Here is an 18145-nt window from a genome sequence, read left to right on the forward strand (position 1 = left end):
TGAAGTTCTGGGAAGCCATCATTGCCAGCCACATGGAACAAGCTTGCTTAAGAAAGAAGTCAACATAAAAGTAAAGAAATAGCTGGAGTCTCTGTAAAACCACACAACTTTCAGCTTCTCACTTTGGCCATGCATGAAGTCTTTCCTATTTCCCCAGACTTTGATTCAGCAGGAAAAACTGATGGTGAACCTCATTGCTCCTACTCTGAGAAAGGATGCACAGCTTTCAGTATGTCAAGTAAATTAACTGCACATATGGCTGAATAAATCATGAAGATGCGTACATAAACTCTTAGTGCAACTTTTGATAACACTGGTGTGAGAAATGAAGTTGCCTGAATCAGTCTTATGCTTCCTGATATTGCTGTCAGCTTTTCGTCCTGTAACTCCTGATGCACTCCCAGCCTGCCATTGAACTTACTGACATCCTCCCACTGACAGAATGCTGGGATCATGTGCCTCACTGACAGTCTTCTGAACTTGATCAACAGGTTTGTAATCTAGACACTTCAATGTTTTGACTATCAGGCATATCATCTATAATTATGTCTCAACATAGACACAAAATGTTCAAGCTAATGTTCAGCTCTAGACAACTGTGGTCAAGAACAACTAATGACAGGCATGTTTACTGTACTGGTCAATAGTCTCTTGTTATGACAAAATTTTTTTCTGAACAAAATAAGTTAAAGAGAAAAACGATTTACTTTGGCTCACAGTTTTGAGAGGACTTATTCCATCACGATGCTTTAGTCCACACTGGTCCCTATGCTACGTGATGTTACCACCTACATGGCTGAGTCTTTTTAGCTAGTCTTCTTCAGTAATATTCTCATACACAGACATGCCCAGAGGTCTGCCTTACTAATATCCTAGTTGGATCTTGGTCTAATCAAGCTGACAATCAAGATCAACTATTACATTTAGTATGCATGTGTAAATAAACATGTGTACTAGGTTTTAATAACATTAGTAATTTAGTAATATTAGTTTGAGGAAATCTCAATGACTTTGCTATCAAAAATACTACTTTAACAAACTCTAACCATTGTTTTTATTTTTTATTTAATGTATTTTTAATTTGACTCTATTTTATATATTTTATATATATACATATATATATATATACAAATCAAGATAACACAATGTATCCCACTGACATACATACATGATTATTTGTGGATTTTTAAAAGTAATTTGAACCCTTATTACTTTATTTTTTAATTTTTAAATTATTATTATTGTTATTATTATTAATTTATTATAATTCATTCACCTTGTATCCTGGGCTGTAGCCCCCTCTCTTATCTCTCTTATCTCCTCCCAGTCCCACCTTTCCTCCCTGCTCCCCATGCCCCTCCCCTAGTCCACTGATAGGGGAGGACCTCCTCCCCTACTATCTGACCCTAGACTATCAGGTCTCATCAAGACTGTCTGGATCCTCTTTCTCTATGGCCTAGTAAGGCCACCCTGCCAGGGAAAGGTGATCAAAGAGCAGGCAGCAGAATTAATTGCTGGTGAGAATATAAACTTGTACTACCATTTTGGAAATCAATCTGGCACTTTCTCAGACAATTAGGAATAGTGCTACCTTAAGATCCAGCTATACCACTCCTGGGCATGTATTCAAATGTTCAACCATACAATAAGGACATTTGCTCAACTATGTTCATAACAGGTTCATTCATAATATTCAGAATCTGGAAACAACCTAGATGCCCCTCAGCTGAGGAATGGATACAGAAATTGTGGTACATTCACACAATGGAATACTACTCAGTATTAAAAACAAGGAAATCAAAAAAAAAAAAAAAAAAAAAAAACAAGGAAATCATGAAATTTGTGGGCAAATGGACAGAAGAATGAGGTAACCCAGAAGCAGAAAGACACACGTGTTACAAACTCACTTATAAGTGGATATTAGCCATATAATGTAGGATAAACATACTAAAATCTATACTCCTAAAGAAGCTGAACAAGGAGGACCCGGGGGGAGATGCTTAATCTTTATTCAGAAGGCAAACAGGATAGCTATCAGAAGTGGGAGAAGACAGGGAATAGGACAGGAGCCTTGATGCTGAGACTTATAGCCAAACTTTGGGCAGCATGCAGGGAATCTTATGGAAGAAAGGGGAGACAGAGACCTGGAGTGCACAGGAGCTCCACAAGAAAACCAACAGAGCCAAAAATTCTGGGCCCAGGGGGTCCTGCAGAGACTGAAATCAAGCAAGGATTATGCATGGAGAGGACCTGGACCCCCTGCTCAGATGTATTCCATGGGCAGTTCAGTATCCATGGGGTTTCCTTAGTAAGGGGAGTAGGGACAGGCTCTATCCATTGTTTTCAAATTTCTGAGAATTCACAGTAACACATACAAATTTTCAACAAAACTCCCAATTAAGAGAAGATTAAAATGATGATTTAAGTGATTTTAAATCATGTTTAAAATTCTTGTACATACTACTTCACTAATGGTTTCTAAAGATTATGATAGACCCTTATAAGTGATGTGGTCTTTATATCCAAAGATGTTGTGAGGAAGAGTCAGAGCTATCAAAATGCCTCACCATCTTAATAGGTTCTGCTTTATAGAAGCTCGGTTATAGTCTGGGTTTGAGGAATATTTGTTTTCAAGTTTTGTAGACTAAGGTTTCATGTCTTTTTATGAAGTTCTATGTCATTCATAAGTTGTATTATGTAAGTGAGAGTTAGCACTGTTTTAAATATAATGGATTTGGTATTTCCAACAAACAAAATCTTAAAGTTGACTGTATTTTCTATAAGGCAGTGGTTCTCAACCTGTGGGTCGAAACCCTTTGGAAAACTTCTATCTCCAAAAATATTTACATTAATTAAAATTCACAGCAGCAGCAAAATTATAGTTATGAAGTAACAACAAAAATAATTTTATGGTCGGAGGGTCACCACAAAATTGGAACTGTATTAAAGGTTTGCAGCATTAGGAAGGTTGAGAATCACTGATCTAAGGAATTAAAATCCTTTTTCTCTAAGTTAATAATTTAAAGTTTTGCTGCCATTTCATTCCACAACTATTTAAAATAGCTCTTTATAGAATATCAATGTATATTTTGATATTTCCATGATAAATTATACAAATGCAAGTCATCAATTTGACTTCACTGGAGACACTTTTATTAGACTATTAACATGTGAGTAATTTAATAATCATGTTTATCATGAATTTAACAGTACAGTGAGTATATTCTAGTACCAAATGACTTAAAAGTTGTAACTAATAATTAATGTTTATTAATTAATTATAAAACAATGCTATCTAATTGCTATCACATTTGGAAAAAATAATTTTTATGAAAGAATAATTACAACTACCATTATGTAACTATCACAAAAGAAAGAAATAAACAATTTGCAAATAATAATGTAAGATGAATTTAAATTTGTAAAGGTAAATTTCATAACATTTAATACATCCATAGTAAACTATTGCTTAGTAAGAAAACTTACAAGGAGGATATTCACTTGAAATAAACTCATATTTCCTCCCCTTAAAGTTTGTGCTAATATATTATTTTGTTTAGAACTTTATATCCATAAATAGATATGTGGTTTTTGTATATATCTAAGTATGTATTACCATATTACCATTCATTGGGAGGAGTTTTGTTGAAGATTTGTATGTTACCGTGAATTCTCAGGATTTTAAAAACAATGGTTACAATTTGTTAAAGTACTATTTCTGGTAGTTAAGTCATTGAGCCTACTTCAAAGTAATATTACTAAATATGTGGTTTTATATATATGTATGTGTGTATATATATATGTGTGTGTGTGTGTGTGCACATGGGAGTCACTTACTATAACAACTGTATATATGGGAGTCACTTACTATAACAGTATTATGAAACCATTTATAGTCTCTGAGAAATAGGCATTTGTAGTTACAGTAGTGTTACCTGGAAGTATGTGAACTGAGAATGATAAAGATCTGGGTACGCGTGGAGAGTGGTTCCAACAACAAGCAGCAGCTCAAACTTGTGGAGAGACGAGCTGACATAGCCAGCAAATCCTAAGCACCATATCTTCAGGAGTGCTTCCAGGTCAAAAAGGACTGTGAAAGCCACCTAGAGGAAATAAGAGACACCATGATTGACATTTGAGGCTATACATCCTTCTCCTATATAAACCCCTGTACAGATATAGCCCATGGCAGCTACAAAGCAGCCAGTCCTGATGAAACCTGGTAAGCTAGGGTCTGATGGAAGGGGAGGAGCACCTTCCCTATCCATGGACTGGAGGAGGAGCATGGGAGGAAAAGAAAGAGGGTGGGTGGGACTGGGAGGGGACGAGGGAAGGGGCTACAGCTAGGATACAAAGTGAATAAATTGTAATAAAATAAATAAATAAATAAATAGAAAATAACAGTAGTATAAAGTGCACAAATATAGGTAGCAAAAAATAACATTGCTTATCTACTCTGAGGTGATACTTATTTTATACAAAAAAGCTATAATTGGAATTCAAATAGGCAATACCATATTAACTTCTGATTAAAGGACATGAGAGTGAGTGTTAGGATTAGCTATAATATATATATATATATATATATCTTAGCACACACTAAAATTATTGGAAATTAAATTTCTTTCTAACCATTATTGACTATCAGGAAGACTGTTCTTCCACTCATAATTGGAAAATGTAAGAGATAGAATTATAGTAATAACATATTAAGAAGTGGGATGCTAGAAGCAATGCAGATGTAAATTTAGATATGCAGAAGTACTTAGGCTATTTTTGACAGCTACTATGTTTGCAGATTCTGCTTCATTTTATTTTTGATGGACATTTGTACTCTGAATACTCAGGAAGGCAATGTATTTTAATTTCTAATTGTTTTCTAAATATTTATCCTTATGTCCATAGATAAATCTAGTTCTAATATCTCATCAAAGATATTTCTATTTGAACAGAGGCTATTACAGAAATCTATAACTAGTCAAAATGAAAAAAAAAAAAAAAAACAGTAAGCAAGATGCCCAGCCTCAACTGCTGCATACACAGCAAGGCCCACATTAAAGACTCAGAGAACATCGCAGAAGAGGAGAAAGAAATACCGACCAGAATGTCTACCAGGAGACAGGGTCTGCTGTTTATGTAGGAAAACTGCACTGATGGAATGGCAACAATACTGTTGCCTAAATAAAACCAGCACAATGACAACACCAGCTGGCATGCCTATATGGATAGGGATCTCGCAAAACGCCTTGCTTAAGGACTACAGACAATTAATGGTGGAAGGAGGGAGAATCAGCCTTCTGCAGCAAGTCCTCTGATTAGTTATCCAGGATGAGCATGCACACATATGAGCAACATTACATAGAGTCAGGAAGTTTAACACACACACACACACACACCCCAATACTAATTAACTTTGAGACAAGTTCAAGGAAATGTGCATAAGCTCCTTAGTCCACTTTTGTCAAAGGCTCCCGTTAATGTTCTGCACTGTCTTCTCAGTGTCTCTACATACAGGGCTTGCACTTTAAACATCACTGTGCACACTCCTTTTCTTTTTCACAAGCATTCTGTCACTACAGATTAAAGGAAAAAGGCCCTCTGCACCATCTACATAATTTTCCATAGTGTTTATCAATTATTCCATTCAATAGTCTCTATTTTAATTTACTGACTAATAGCACTTGTAGGAATCATTAGGCAATCACAGCCAAACTCTTTATTATTAAACACAAGGTTCTCCTCGCTATCCTCCTACACATCGGTAATTGACTAACATTTATATTTCAAGAGTGTAGGACAAGATGGCCTCTCTCTCTCCACCCTCCTGCCTTAAACTTCAGAGTGCTGGAATTAGAGGTATGTGCCACCTTGTTTTATTGAGACTTACTGAGGATTTTAAACGCATAAGTATTAAAATATGTTTCCATACTTGGCATTATGGGAGAGAGAACAAAAGACAGACTTGTATGTTTTAAAGTTTGGAAAGCAAAAGATCACTTTCAAAACCTTCTAATAAGCCAGGCACAATGGTGCACACCTGTAATTCCAGCACTCAGGGAGGCAGAGGCAGGTGAATCTTTTTAAGCTGAAGGCCAGTCTGGTCTACAAAGCCAGAACAGCTAAGGCTACACAGAGAAACCCTGTTTCGAACCCTCCACCCCTCTAAAAAACAAAACAAAACAAAGCACAAAAATACCTTTATAACAAACCATTTGCCTCCAAGCAATGCAGAAAAGTTGCCTTTGTCCCAAAATTTTGATCTGTAGGAGCACAATCAGATATAATGTTTCTACTGCAGAAATGTGTGTATTGATCACTTAGAGTTAATTTCTTTTTAAAGTAATTGTGTTTTGCTGTTCATAACTTTGTCAATGCTCTGTGGTGTTATTTTGTCTTTCTTACCAATTTTGAGAGTTATTTATATTGAAATCATTAATCTTTGTCTGCTAAATGTACTGAATATGTTTACTCCTTACTTAGGAGTTTATTTTACAACTTTGCATTATAAAATGTACACTTTCATATCCGCCTGTCTTCAACTGTTGTTTTAAAAGACTACCCTCTGAACTGGTGCGGTGGCATAAACCTGTGATCTCAGCACTGGGGAGGCTGGGGCAGGAAGATTTTCAGAAGTTGAGGCCCTGTCTCAAAATGATAAATGAAGTGTACAGAATAGGCTTTAAAAGTTAGTATCTAGTTAACACAGACAAAATATTATATTACCCTACTTATTCGGATCTTATTCTATATTCTTTAATAAAACTCTCACACATATTTGTGTGTGCATATGTATACTTACTATATGCATATAACATATATTTATATACGTATATGTGTGACTATGTGTGTGAGTATGATGTGTGTGTGTGTGTGTGTGTGTTTACTATTCTACCTAGTTAGTTCCAGAAGAGAGAAAAGCTACTGGCTTTTCAATGTAAACAACTCTCAAATATGTATATATACATACACATATGTATATACAGAACTAAATTAATTCAGGTATTTTTAAGTTCCCTGGGTCTCATTAGGAATGTGTATAAACCGTCTGTAAGTGAAATGCTTACTTTTCAGATTTGCTGGGGAGTTAAGGTACTAGTTCCTCAGTTGTAGAGACCTAGCCTCAAGGCAGTGACTAGCTATGGCCGCATAGTCTCACGTGTATGACCGCTGGGCCCATAAGGAGTGTCGCTATTAGAGGTATGGCCATGCTGGAGTGGGTGTGATCTGGTGGGAGGAGGCTTGCCACGGTGAGGGTGGCTTCAAGGTCCCCCTCAAGCACTCAAGCACCCAGTGTGGCACAGTCTCCTTGTGCTGCCTGAGGACCCTGATCCTGAGCATTCGGCTACCTCTCCAGCACCTTGTCTGCCTGCAGGCTGCCATGCTTCTGACACAGTAACGGACTAAATCTCTGAAACTGTACGCTCCCATCAAAATGTTTTCCTTTATAAGAGTCACAATGGTCATGAGGTCTCTACACAGCGATAAAACCCAAACTAAGACAGACAGTTACTGCACAGTACAGTGGTAATAATGGAGTCTTTTTTTTTTTTCTTTTTTTGAGGCAGGGTTTCTCTGTGTAGCCTGGCTGTCCTGGACTCACTTTGTAGAGCAGCTGGCCTCAAACTCATAGAGATTCACCTGCTTCTCCCTCCCTGAGTGCTGGGATTACTGGCCTGTGTCACATCACTGACTAACAGGAGTCTATTATATTCAGTAAAAACACCACCAATATTTTTGTGCAATGGTCCAAATGGTAACTAAAGGATACCATGGAGTGTATTTCCAGCTTTTGTCCTGGAAGCAATGATATATATCATGAATGATTCTAATAGGCATTATTATTATTTTTTTCGTGGAATACATTCTAGAATCTAGAATCTAGACATAAGAATCACCTGTGGATTTTATTGAGTCATACATTAATTTAAAAAATATTTATTTATTTGTTTATTTATTACAATTTATTCACCTTGTAGCCTGGCTATAGCCCCTTCCTTGTCTCCATCCAGTCCTTCCCACCCTCCCTCTTCTCCCCACTATGCCCTTTCCCTAGGGAAGTTCCTCCTCCCCAACTATCTGACCCTAGCCTATCAGGTCTCATTAGGGCTAGCTGCATCATCTTCCTCTGTGGCCTGGCAGGGCTTTATTTTTTCATATGAACTTTGCCTGTAATTTTACTTATCAGTTCATTGTCATGTGTAGTCAATTAGACTATTGAATTTTATAGTTTTTATATGATCTATGATTTCTTAAGTAACAGTGATCAGAGCATGGAAATTAGGCAGACCCTACTGTAAAGGTTATCTGAGCACTGTCCATTTTATAACATTAGGGAAGAACGTTCCAATATAACTCTGTCTATATTTATCAGCTCATCCACCTGATTAGCTGCTTTCATTTTTCCAAGAAATATGTAACCTCTTCTAAAATTTTAAGACATGCACTTTTCCAAGTAAAATTGTTTCTTCCAAGGATCTACAGACATTTTAAAAATCTTGTGTCCTGTTAAGTCAATTTCTTGATGTTTTTCAATCCAGGAAACGATGTTAAGTTTGAATTCCAGCTTAATGTAAGGATAAGACATTTTACATAAAATTCAGTACACCTTTCAGGGGTCAAGGTGAAGATGGAGGGATATTCATTTCCTTTGAGGGCGCACTTCTCGTTACCACTGAGGTGCAGATTTCTTTGCCAAGCAGATCATGACTAACATGCTGTCAAATTAATTTGCTGCAGTGTCATCTTTGGGAAAACCTATATTCTTGTCAATTATTCTTCTTTCCCAGTTCTGGATTTTTGTGAGATTAAGTACTTCTTCTTTAAGTTAATGTGAATTGTTACAAGCAAACATTGTAGATTTTTTGAGAAACAGCATTAATTTCTAAGAGTAAACATTTACTGACAAAAATATGCATAAAAAAATCCTAATTTACTTGAGGTTGTAGATTAGCCTCTCATTGGGAAGCTGTCACAATTTACAGTAGAGGATTAGCTTAAGTAGTTAATTATTAAATATTAATTAGTTAATTATTTCAGTGTGTGTTGTGAAGTTTGGCAGAGGATTTGAATTCAGAGGAAGATAGCAGAGTTCTTAGAAACATACAGGAGGCAAGCTTGAGAGCCAACTTACCAAAAGCAATTCCAAAATATTTTTGTGAACTCAACTTTAATGGTAGGTGGGAATGGTGAAACTTTCTAAAGTGAAGAAGGTAGATAGGCTGTCTGCAGAGCCAAAGTACCCGCAAGGACTCCCACAGAACTACCCAAGCAACTGTCCAGTCTTGTAGGTGTGTGTGTGTGTGTGTGTGTGTGTGTGTGTGTGTGTGTGTGTGGTGGTAGTTAGTAGTAAGTACCCAGCTGTCACTCAGCGTTCATCCCCCGAGTGTGGCAGCCGCTCAATGGACTCTTGGGATGGCGGATCCTCATCAGAGGGTTCTGCTATCAAAGTCAGCTGTTAGCTCTCTTGTGCTCAGCTTCCTCTTTCTCTCCATCTCATGTCCACTACCTTGGAAATCTTTCCATCAAGACCATGGGATGTGGTTCATTGTTCCTGAACCAGAAGCCCAGGCCCATACAAATCCTTTCACTGTATAATTTATTCATTCTGTGGCATTATGTACTAATACGGGATCCATGTAGAACTCACCTCCTGTGAGTACTTTTAAATAGAATTTTTCCTTCTTAAAAGCTAAGATAAGCTTTGTAATAAGTTTTCAATAATATGTTTTGTTGCGTTTCTTCATAACACTTAACATGATATATGGAAATCTTCTTTTAAAGATGTTTATTTATTTAGAAATATTTAAATATGTGAGTGTTTTGCCTGCATGTATGTTTTCCATTATATTCAGGCCTTGTGCACTGGATTTCCTGGAACCAGAGTTACAGAAGGTTGTGAGTGCTGGTAATAGAGCCTGCCTCCTTTGAAGAGCAGCTAGTTATCAGCCACTGGGCCATCTCATCTGTCCTCACTTTTCTTTCCCTTTTTCTTTGAAGCAGTACTGCCCACAGTATCTGAGCATGGCAGCCTGTGGAGGTTACTGGGAGGACAACTGTGGTGTCATGATTGGCTTTCCACCATGTGTGAGACATGGCCCTTTGTTTTCTGCCACGGTAAGTGCCATACTAGCCGGCCCATGAGCATCTGGAGATGCCTCTGTGCCTGCCTCTGTCCCAGGATGCCCAGCTCTGCTCAGTCTATGACGATGTAAACTGTAAGGTCCTCATGTTTATACAGAGCAGTTTACCAACTGAAGTGTCTGCCATCCTCCTTTTGCTTTGACCTCCTTTTCCAGTGAAACGTTTGTTTCCAATTACTACTTCCTTGGGAACTTGAAAGCCACAGATACGTATGTATTTATAGCTTCTGAATATCTATGTCTTACTTGAAGAGTTGCTTACATAAAGTGCTTTTTTTTTTGTTTTGTTTTGTTTTTTCTTTTTAGACTACCCAAAACCAAGGGTAAAATTTTCAGCCTTCTAGAGGTTATTTCATCCCCTTTGAAGAATACACACTGTGCTGGGCTCTCAAGTTGCAAATAATACAATGCCACAAAGAGGGGTAAGCACAGAAAAAACATTTTTTGGGGGCTCACAGTTCTGTTTCAAAGTCTATGGCCTGTACCTAGTGATGGCCTTGCTGTGAGTGTCCCAAGGTGGCACAATATTACATAGCAGAAATGAGGATCATGTGTGAATATGTATTCTTCAATTTCTCTCTCTGATAAAGCAGTGATGCTCAGTCCTGAGAACTCCATCGATGTGGCATCAGATAAGGTTAATCTTAACCCCCACCCCCAGAGATCCTATCCCTGAGGACCATATTTAGGTTAGGTTTTCACCCTCCTTCTAAAAAAATGAGTTAGGTTTTTAAAATTTGTGTGTATGTGTGTGTGTACGAAAGAGAGAGAGAGAGAGAGAGAGAGAGAGAGAGGGAGAGAGAAATCATCATGGAGGCCAGAAAAGGTCATCAGCTTCCTTGGGGCTGGAGTTGCAGGTAGTTGTAACTCTTTTGATGTGGGTGCTGGGAACTTAACTCTGGCCCTTTGGAAGAGCAAAAAGTGCTCTTAATCCCTGAATAATCTCTAGACACAAGCTTTCACTCTCCTAATACTTCATGTTATAGTTACATTTCAAGAGAACAAGAAAGGTTAAATATTAGGTCATACGTTAAATATTATAGGACAAAGAAGCATTGAATACTGCAAATAGGCATGAGTTATGAGAGAGAATATGTTACTTTTTCTAATTCTGTCATGGTTGTTTTGTTTGTTTGTTTTGTTGGTAGATAAGTACATATAATATATTTGATAGTAAACGTGTAAAACCCAATGTGAAAGTCCACAACTTCAGAATGGATATTCCAATTTTCCATTAAGCTGTGTTTACTTTGGGTTTAGTTAATTAAGGTTTATTTTAAAAGAAGGAGGAGGAAGAGAAAGAGGAGAAGATGGAAAAGAAAGAAAGAGAGAGAAATAAAGGAAAGAAAGGAAAGAGAGAAAGAGAGAAAGAGAGAAAGAGAGAAAGAGAGAAAGAGAGAAAGAGAGAGAGAGAGAGAGAGAGAGAGAGAGAGAGAGAGAGAGAAAGAGAGAAAGAGAGAAAGAGAGAAAGAGAGAAAGAGAGAAAGAGAGAAAGAAAGAAAGAAAGAAAGAAAGAAAGAAAGAAAGAAAGAAAGAAAGAAAGAAAGACAGACGAGAAAACTCTAGAGAACAAGCCGGTAAGGAGAATGTCTCCATAGTCTCTGCTTTGCTTCCTGCCTCTTTTCTTTTCTTTCTTTTGTTTTTTTTTAATTTTTTTATTATTGTTTTTTTTATCAGTTACATTTTATTAACTCTGTATCCCAGCCCGTGTCCTGATCCCTCATTCCCTCCCAGTCCCTCCCTCCCTCCCTCATCTCCACCATGCCCCTTTCCAAGTCCACTGATAGGGGGGACCTCCTCCCCATTCATCTGATCCTGTTTTATCAGGTATCTTCAGGACTGGCTGCAAAGCCCTCCTCTGTGACCTAACAGGACTGCTCCTCCCTTCGGGGGTGGGGAGACCAAAGAGCCAGTCATTGAGTTCCTGTTAGAAATAGTCCTTGTTCCCCTCGCTTTGGGAAACCAATTGGTTACTGAGCTACCACAGGCTACATCTGAGCGGAGGTTCTAGGTTATATCCATACATGGTCCTTGGTTGAATGTCAGTCTCAGAAAAGACCCTGTGCCCAGATATATTTGGTCCTTGTGGAGCTGCTATCCTTTCCCCATCAGACTAACTCCCCTTCTTTCTTATGATTCCCTGTACTCTGCCAAAGGTTTGGTCATGAGTCTTTGCTTTGAAAACACTGCTAGTTAGAGTCTTTCAGATGCGCTCAGTAGACTCCTGTCATATGTTCAATGCACATCCCATCTGTCTTTCTAAACGAGGATTGATCATCTTACCCCATGTCCGCTCAATTGATTATCTTTTTTAGGTGTATAGATTTCATTATGTTTATCATATCTTATAGGTCTATATAAGTGAGTATATCCCATGTTCAAGTACACAAAAGGGACACCTGCCTCTTTTCTTGATTGAGTTCCTGCTGTAGCTGCCCTAGGTGATGGACTGTGCCTAGGATGTTTAAGATGAAACAAACCTCCCATGAAAAGAGATGTCATGTTTGCTGTCATTTTCTTAGTAACATACATTCTTGTATTATCATTCTTTAAGTTTAATTTTCATTGGATAATAACATCAAATGCCATCTAATATTTAGAACAATAAGCCTTCTTGTGTTGGAGAAAAATTACCAATAATGGGTCCATATTAAAAAAATTAAATGATATAAACCTGTGGTACAAAGAAACACACATACATAAAACAAAAATAAATAAATCTCAAAGACATTTAAAATTTTTATGTTATTATCAAAGAGGGTGTATTGTATTGCAATTGAACTCATGCAGTTGAATAGCTAGATGAATGTCAAATTTGGAAGGAAGGAGAAAAATTAACTGATTAACACTTAACATAAAAGGAAAAGTGGAAATTGTGCTATTCTTTTAATTCAATGCTAATGCATGAACATTTATGGGTGACAAATTATAAATGCCTTTATCCTGCACCGGTGGAAATGAAGCAGGCTAGACTTTTGGAATTTGGAGGCCACTGGTTGCTGATACTGTAGATACAACCTCTCTTGTCAGCAGTCTGTAAGAGAGCCTGGTTTTATCATTCTTGTATGTTATCTGTTGTTACTTCTTGAGGCCCACAGTAGCTTTCTGTTATGTCACAGGCTCCAAGCAATAGATCTTCCTGTTCATGATAAAACAATGGAAAGCGTTCCCAGTCTTTGTCTTCAAGACATGAAGGTTTAATGGTTCTACTTGTCCTGACTCAGAATGCATTGCCATGATATTTCTGGTCGACATGAGGTAGGACTTGTTTGGAGCGCCACAATGTCCCTTCTGTTTTGTCTGCAAGTGAGATGTGGAAGCACCAGGGCTTTCATAAAGTGTACTTGCTTTGTAGAAATCCTTCTTTTCTGTACTAATTTCTGTCTTCCTCAAAAGCCATCTGCTCTAACAATAAGTGTTAGAATTAAATTAGGTAAAGCAAATCATTTATTTTAGTTCCAACAAATTCTGACACCTACAGTGGAGTAAATTAATAACAAGAAATGATCAAATTACAAAAGTAAAACATGCTGTCATTGCAGCAATCTTTGACATTATTGTTAAGTTTAATTTCATTTTCTGGGAAAACTTTATTAGGTAAGTTTTTTCTGACAATTACTTTTTATATACTTCTAAAAGATTTGAACATTATGTTAGATGAAATAAGATTACTCTAATCATAAGCTGAACTGTTTAGCCATTCATCTCAACAGTTTTCTCTTGAACTGACAGCTTGGGGGTTGTAACTGGTTAGTTTGTGTCACAAACTGTTGACACGGTCTGATGGGTCAATCACAAACCGTGTAAGATCTACGAGGCCCAGAGTCAGATGAGCTTTTGTTGTGGTTTGCATCTTGAATGTCCGACATAGGCTCATCCTGTGTAGTCTAGGTTCCCCAGATACGGCAGCAGTTTTAGGTCATGGAGCTATAGTAGGAGCCTGGATGGAGTATGTAGGTTACTGGGAGTGGGCTTTTGACTCTGACCTAAGCTTTCTGTCTCCTGGCTCAGGGTAATGTGTAGCGCTGTTGTGGACTCCTCCCACACTCATGCTTTGCCCTCATCAGAAACTGAAATTCTTTGAGCTGTGGGCCAAAATAAATTCATGTTATACAGAAATTTAATTGTTGTTAGAGACATGTCTATTTAGTTTTTCAATTCTTTTATTGCACATTTCAATAATGCTTTCTAATTTTCCCCAAAGATCTTTCATGTCTCTGATGAAATGTATTCCTAGATGTCTGCAGGTTTGTTTAGAATTTTTATGTAGACAAATGCATCACTTGAAACTGTTTCATGTTTCCTTCTCTGATTCCTTTTTTTCTCTTTCTTCTCTTTTTCTCTTCTTTACTAATTCTTACTTTATTTCTTCTTCTGCTTTTGTTGTCCCATTTGGATCCCAGAAAATAGTGGACAGAAGCAGCGAAAGTAATGCTCATCATTCATCCTTGTCTGTAGGATTTCATAGATGCCTTTATTATGTTAATAAAGGTCACTTCTGTTAGTGGTTTGCTATAAGCTTTTCTCACAAATAGCTTTTATCTGATGTTCTTTATCTAGTGAGCTAACCAGATAGATTTTCTTTTATTTCTTAGAGAACAGTATTAGAAAACCTATTTACTGACATTTAAGCAATTTTAAATACCCAAGACACTCGAGTTTATAAAAAAAAAATTAAAGACTACTAAGTCTTATGTTATTAAAACTGATAACTTTCATAGAAACCAAGACAACCAATAAGAGCTAAGAGACAAGTTGTCTAGAGCCATCCTCAGGAGGAGGATCTGCAGTGCCATCACTAGGGAGCTGAAAATTGCCGGGTTTGCACATCGAAGAAGTTAAGAAAAGATGAAAAGAGTTAATTCTCTATAGTAATCAAGACCAGGTATATTAATATACACTGATTTCTTCTATAAAAGTGATAAAATTGAAAATCTGAATGACCATGAATTTAGCATGAAATGAAACTGTTCATATGGTCTGGTAGGAATACAAATTGGAAGAATAAGAGTTTTCAAGCACAGTTAGCCACATTGAATATTGTTGTATCCTAATCTCTACAGTTTCTAGCCAATATATGTGTTCTGAAAAAAAAATCCTCAAAGACTTTTCCAAAAGTGGCATGAAATCAGAGATGAGAATGTTTATGGAAGCATTGTATCTTATGGCAAAAGATCAAAAGAAAAGCCACTGAAAACCATAGTGTCATTATCCATGGAACAAATAAGCAAACAGCACTGACAGCAACAGGGGTATTCTCAAAGGGTCATAACGAATGAAAGAAAAAACCAAACTGTTTATAGATTCTCAGTAGTCTTATAAGACAAGCAATGGAATGATGAATGCACTACTCTGTAGAATAGGAAGAAGAGTAAGATCAAGGGACACATAGGACTTTCTTACTCTGTCTATACATTGTTTCTGAATAAACACCCTGAAGCAAAAAGGAAAAAAAATACTAACTTTTGAAGGACCAGGCTGTTGAGTATAAGCATCGATTATGCAATACTGCTTAAGTGATGCGTAGATTTATTGTGAGGGATGATCCCATGGAATTACTTGTTCCAGATATTCTCAAGGTTATTAGAAAACTCGCACTAACAAAAATAAAAATAATTCCACAGAATCATCTGCAACAACTTTTTCAGTTTATTTCCTGTGGATTTTCCATCACCAGGCAGAACTGGTTTCTGTGAAAGGTTCTTAAGCTTTTCCTTCCTCCCATTGTAAATGCCATGATAAGAAGAGTCATATTCATATGAGCTTATTACAGAGAACCTAAGTGTTTGGAAGGAATTTTGAGGGCCATTTACTTTCTGAAGCCTTTGAATTTTAGAAGGGTTTGTTTGTTTGCTTGTTTAGATCAAAGATCAAGTGAGGAATACAAGTCTGGGGATAGAGTGGAACAGACATAGAAGAAAGGAGACAAAGACAGATTTAGAACTAGGGACACTTCTTGGTGGGTTGTTCTAGCGAACTTATTGTGAGGAACTAAGCCCAGGATCCTCTTTCTTTCTCTGACTTTATTGTAAAGAATCCAATGCCTTTAAATCTTTTTTAAAATTTTATTATTATTTTTTTTAATAATTACAGTTTATTCACTTTGTATCCCAGCTGTAGCCTCCACTCTCATTCCCTCCCAACCCCACCCTCCCTCTCTCCTCTCTGCCGCCCAGGCCCCTCTCCAAGTCCACTGATAGGGGCGATGGTCCTCCTCCCCTTCCCTCTAGGGTAAGAGGGAGGGTGACTCTAGCCTATCAGGTCTCATCAGGACTGGTGGCTGTATTGTCTTCCTCAGTGGCCTGGTAAGGCTGCTCTCACCTCAGGGGGAGGTGATTAAAGAGCCAGCCACTGAGTTGATGTCAGAGACAGCCCCTGTTCTCATTACTAGGGTACACACTTGGAGACTGAGCTGCCTTGGGCTACATCTGTACAGGGGTTCTAGGTTATATCCATGAATGGTCCTTGGCTGGAGTATCAGTTTCAGAAAAGACCCCTGTGCCCAGATTTTTTTGGTTCTGTAGCTCTCCTTGTGAAGCTCCTGTTCTCTCCAGGTCTTTCTGTCTCCCCTCTTCCTTCATAAGATTCCCTGAACTCTGCCCAAAGTTTGGCTATGAGTTTCAGCATCTGCTTTGATACCTTGCTGGGTAGAATTTTTCAGAGGCCCTCTGTGGCAGGCTCCTGTCCTGTTGCCTGTTTTCTCCCTCTACCTACATCTGACCCTTTTGCCTTTCTGAGTGAGGATTGATCATCTTACCCAGGGTTCTTCTTTCTTAAAGGACACTGATTTAGACTGAGTTGACTCCTAATGATAGAGTGATTTATCTTGGATTTTTCTAAACAATTTATTGTATAATACGAAGTAACCTAACAAAAACTTGCTTCTTTCAAATCTCATGGCCTATTGTGACTCAGTGTGAAATTTAAGCTTTCAGAACTGTTACATAATGCTGTTTCCTTAAATTCAGCACCATTATACTCCCAGTCTTCAACTGTTGTCGTTATTGCTGTTTGGGGAATTAAATGAGATAATAAATTTCTTTAAAGTACTCAGCACACAATGGGCTTTCCAAAAACTGGTAGTTGTTGTTGTTAGTATTACTGTATTTAAATTTACCATATGAGCATTCTAGTTGGAGGGCTCTCTGTCCCATAAGCTCACACAGCATCCAGTGTATTGCTTACTTCTGTAAATGAACTTTTATTAAACTTCACATTCACTTTTGCATAAAGGTGGCTGAGCCGAGGGGCTGACAGAGAATGGAGAGCCTCCAGAGCCTAACATGCTTATTCGGCTCTTCAAGAAAGTTTGTTGATTCTTTGCTTAAACTGAAAGAAAGTATTTGTTAAGAATTACATTTAACTATAATAATTTAGCTATACTCAAAATAAATCATTATGACTTAATACAATAATTTTTTATTAGCTGCAAATCTGTCTAAACAATTGTCGAGCTATATTTTAGGTAATTGGACTGGAGAATTCGATACTACGATGGAGCAGCTGAGAGTGGCCATTGTCACAGTAAATTCTACCGGAGTGGACGCAGGACTAGCCAGAGGATTATCAACATGGATTGCTGCAGCCATGAATCATCTGAAGGAATGGGCGGGCATGGGAGTGTTAGCAGGCCTACTGGTGTTGGTCTCCTTGGTTTGCCTGTGGTATATATGCAAGATTAGAGTCTCACAACAGTGTGATGCAGCCATGATCATTCAGGCCTTTACAGCCATTGAAGCAGGACATTCTCCCCAAGCATGGTTGGATACCATAAAAAGCTAAAATGATACGCTCAGGATGCGAGGCTAAGCACTGCACTCAGGGTCAGCCGCTTTGGACCCAGAGAAGAGCATGTCTGATTGCATGCGGGTTGATGCCCCAGGTCCCGCCTCTGAGAAAAAGGTATCGGACGGTCTGATGCTCTTTGGGTGGATGACACCTAAATGAACATCTGTACAAAGTCCCAATTTATTTCTAATATCAGAGATCAGACCTCTACTCTTGCC

The 18145-nt window shown here is 37.8% G+C and overlaps 1 protein-coding gene across 6 annotated transcripts in view; it reads right to left on the bottom strand.

The window, feature by feature from the left end:
• Positions 1–18145, bottom strand: part of Nalcn (sodium leak channel, non-selective) — a 303181-nt gene that overhangs the window by 171816 nt on the left and 113220 nt on the right. For all 6 annotated transcript variants that reach the window (XM_060391666.1, XM_060391663.1, XM_060391664.1 and 3 more), the window contains exon 12: positions 3936–4103. In XM_060391666.1, the coding sequence (XP_060247649.1) occupies positions 3936–4103 (168 nt within the window). The remainder of the gene's footprint in view (positions 1–3935; positions 4104–18145) is intronic.

This window comes from Meriones unguiculatus, chromosome 9 (genome assembly GCF_030254825.1).
Source record: "Meriones unguiculatus strain TT.TT164.6M chromosome 9, Bangor_MerUng_6.1, whole genome shotgun sequence".
NCBI classification, from domain to species: Eukaryota; Metazoa; Chordata; class Mammalia; order Rodentia; family Muridae; genus Meriones; species Meriones unguiculatus.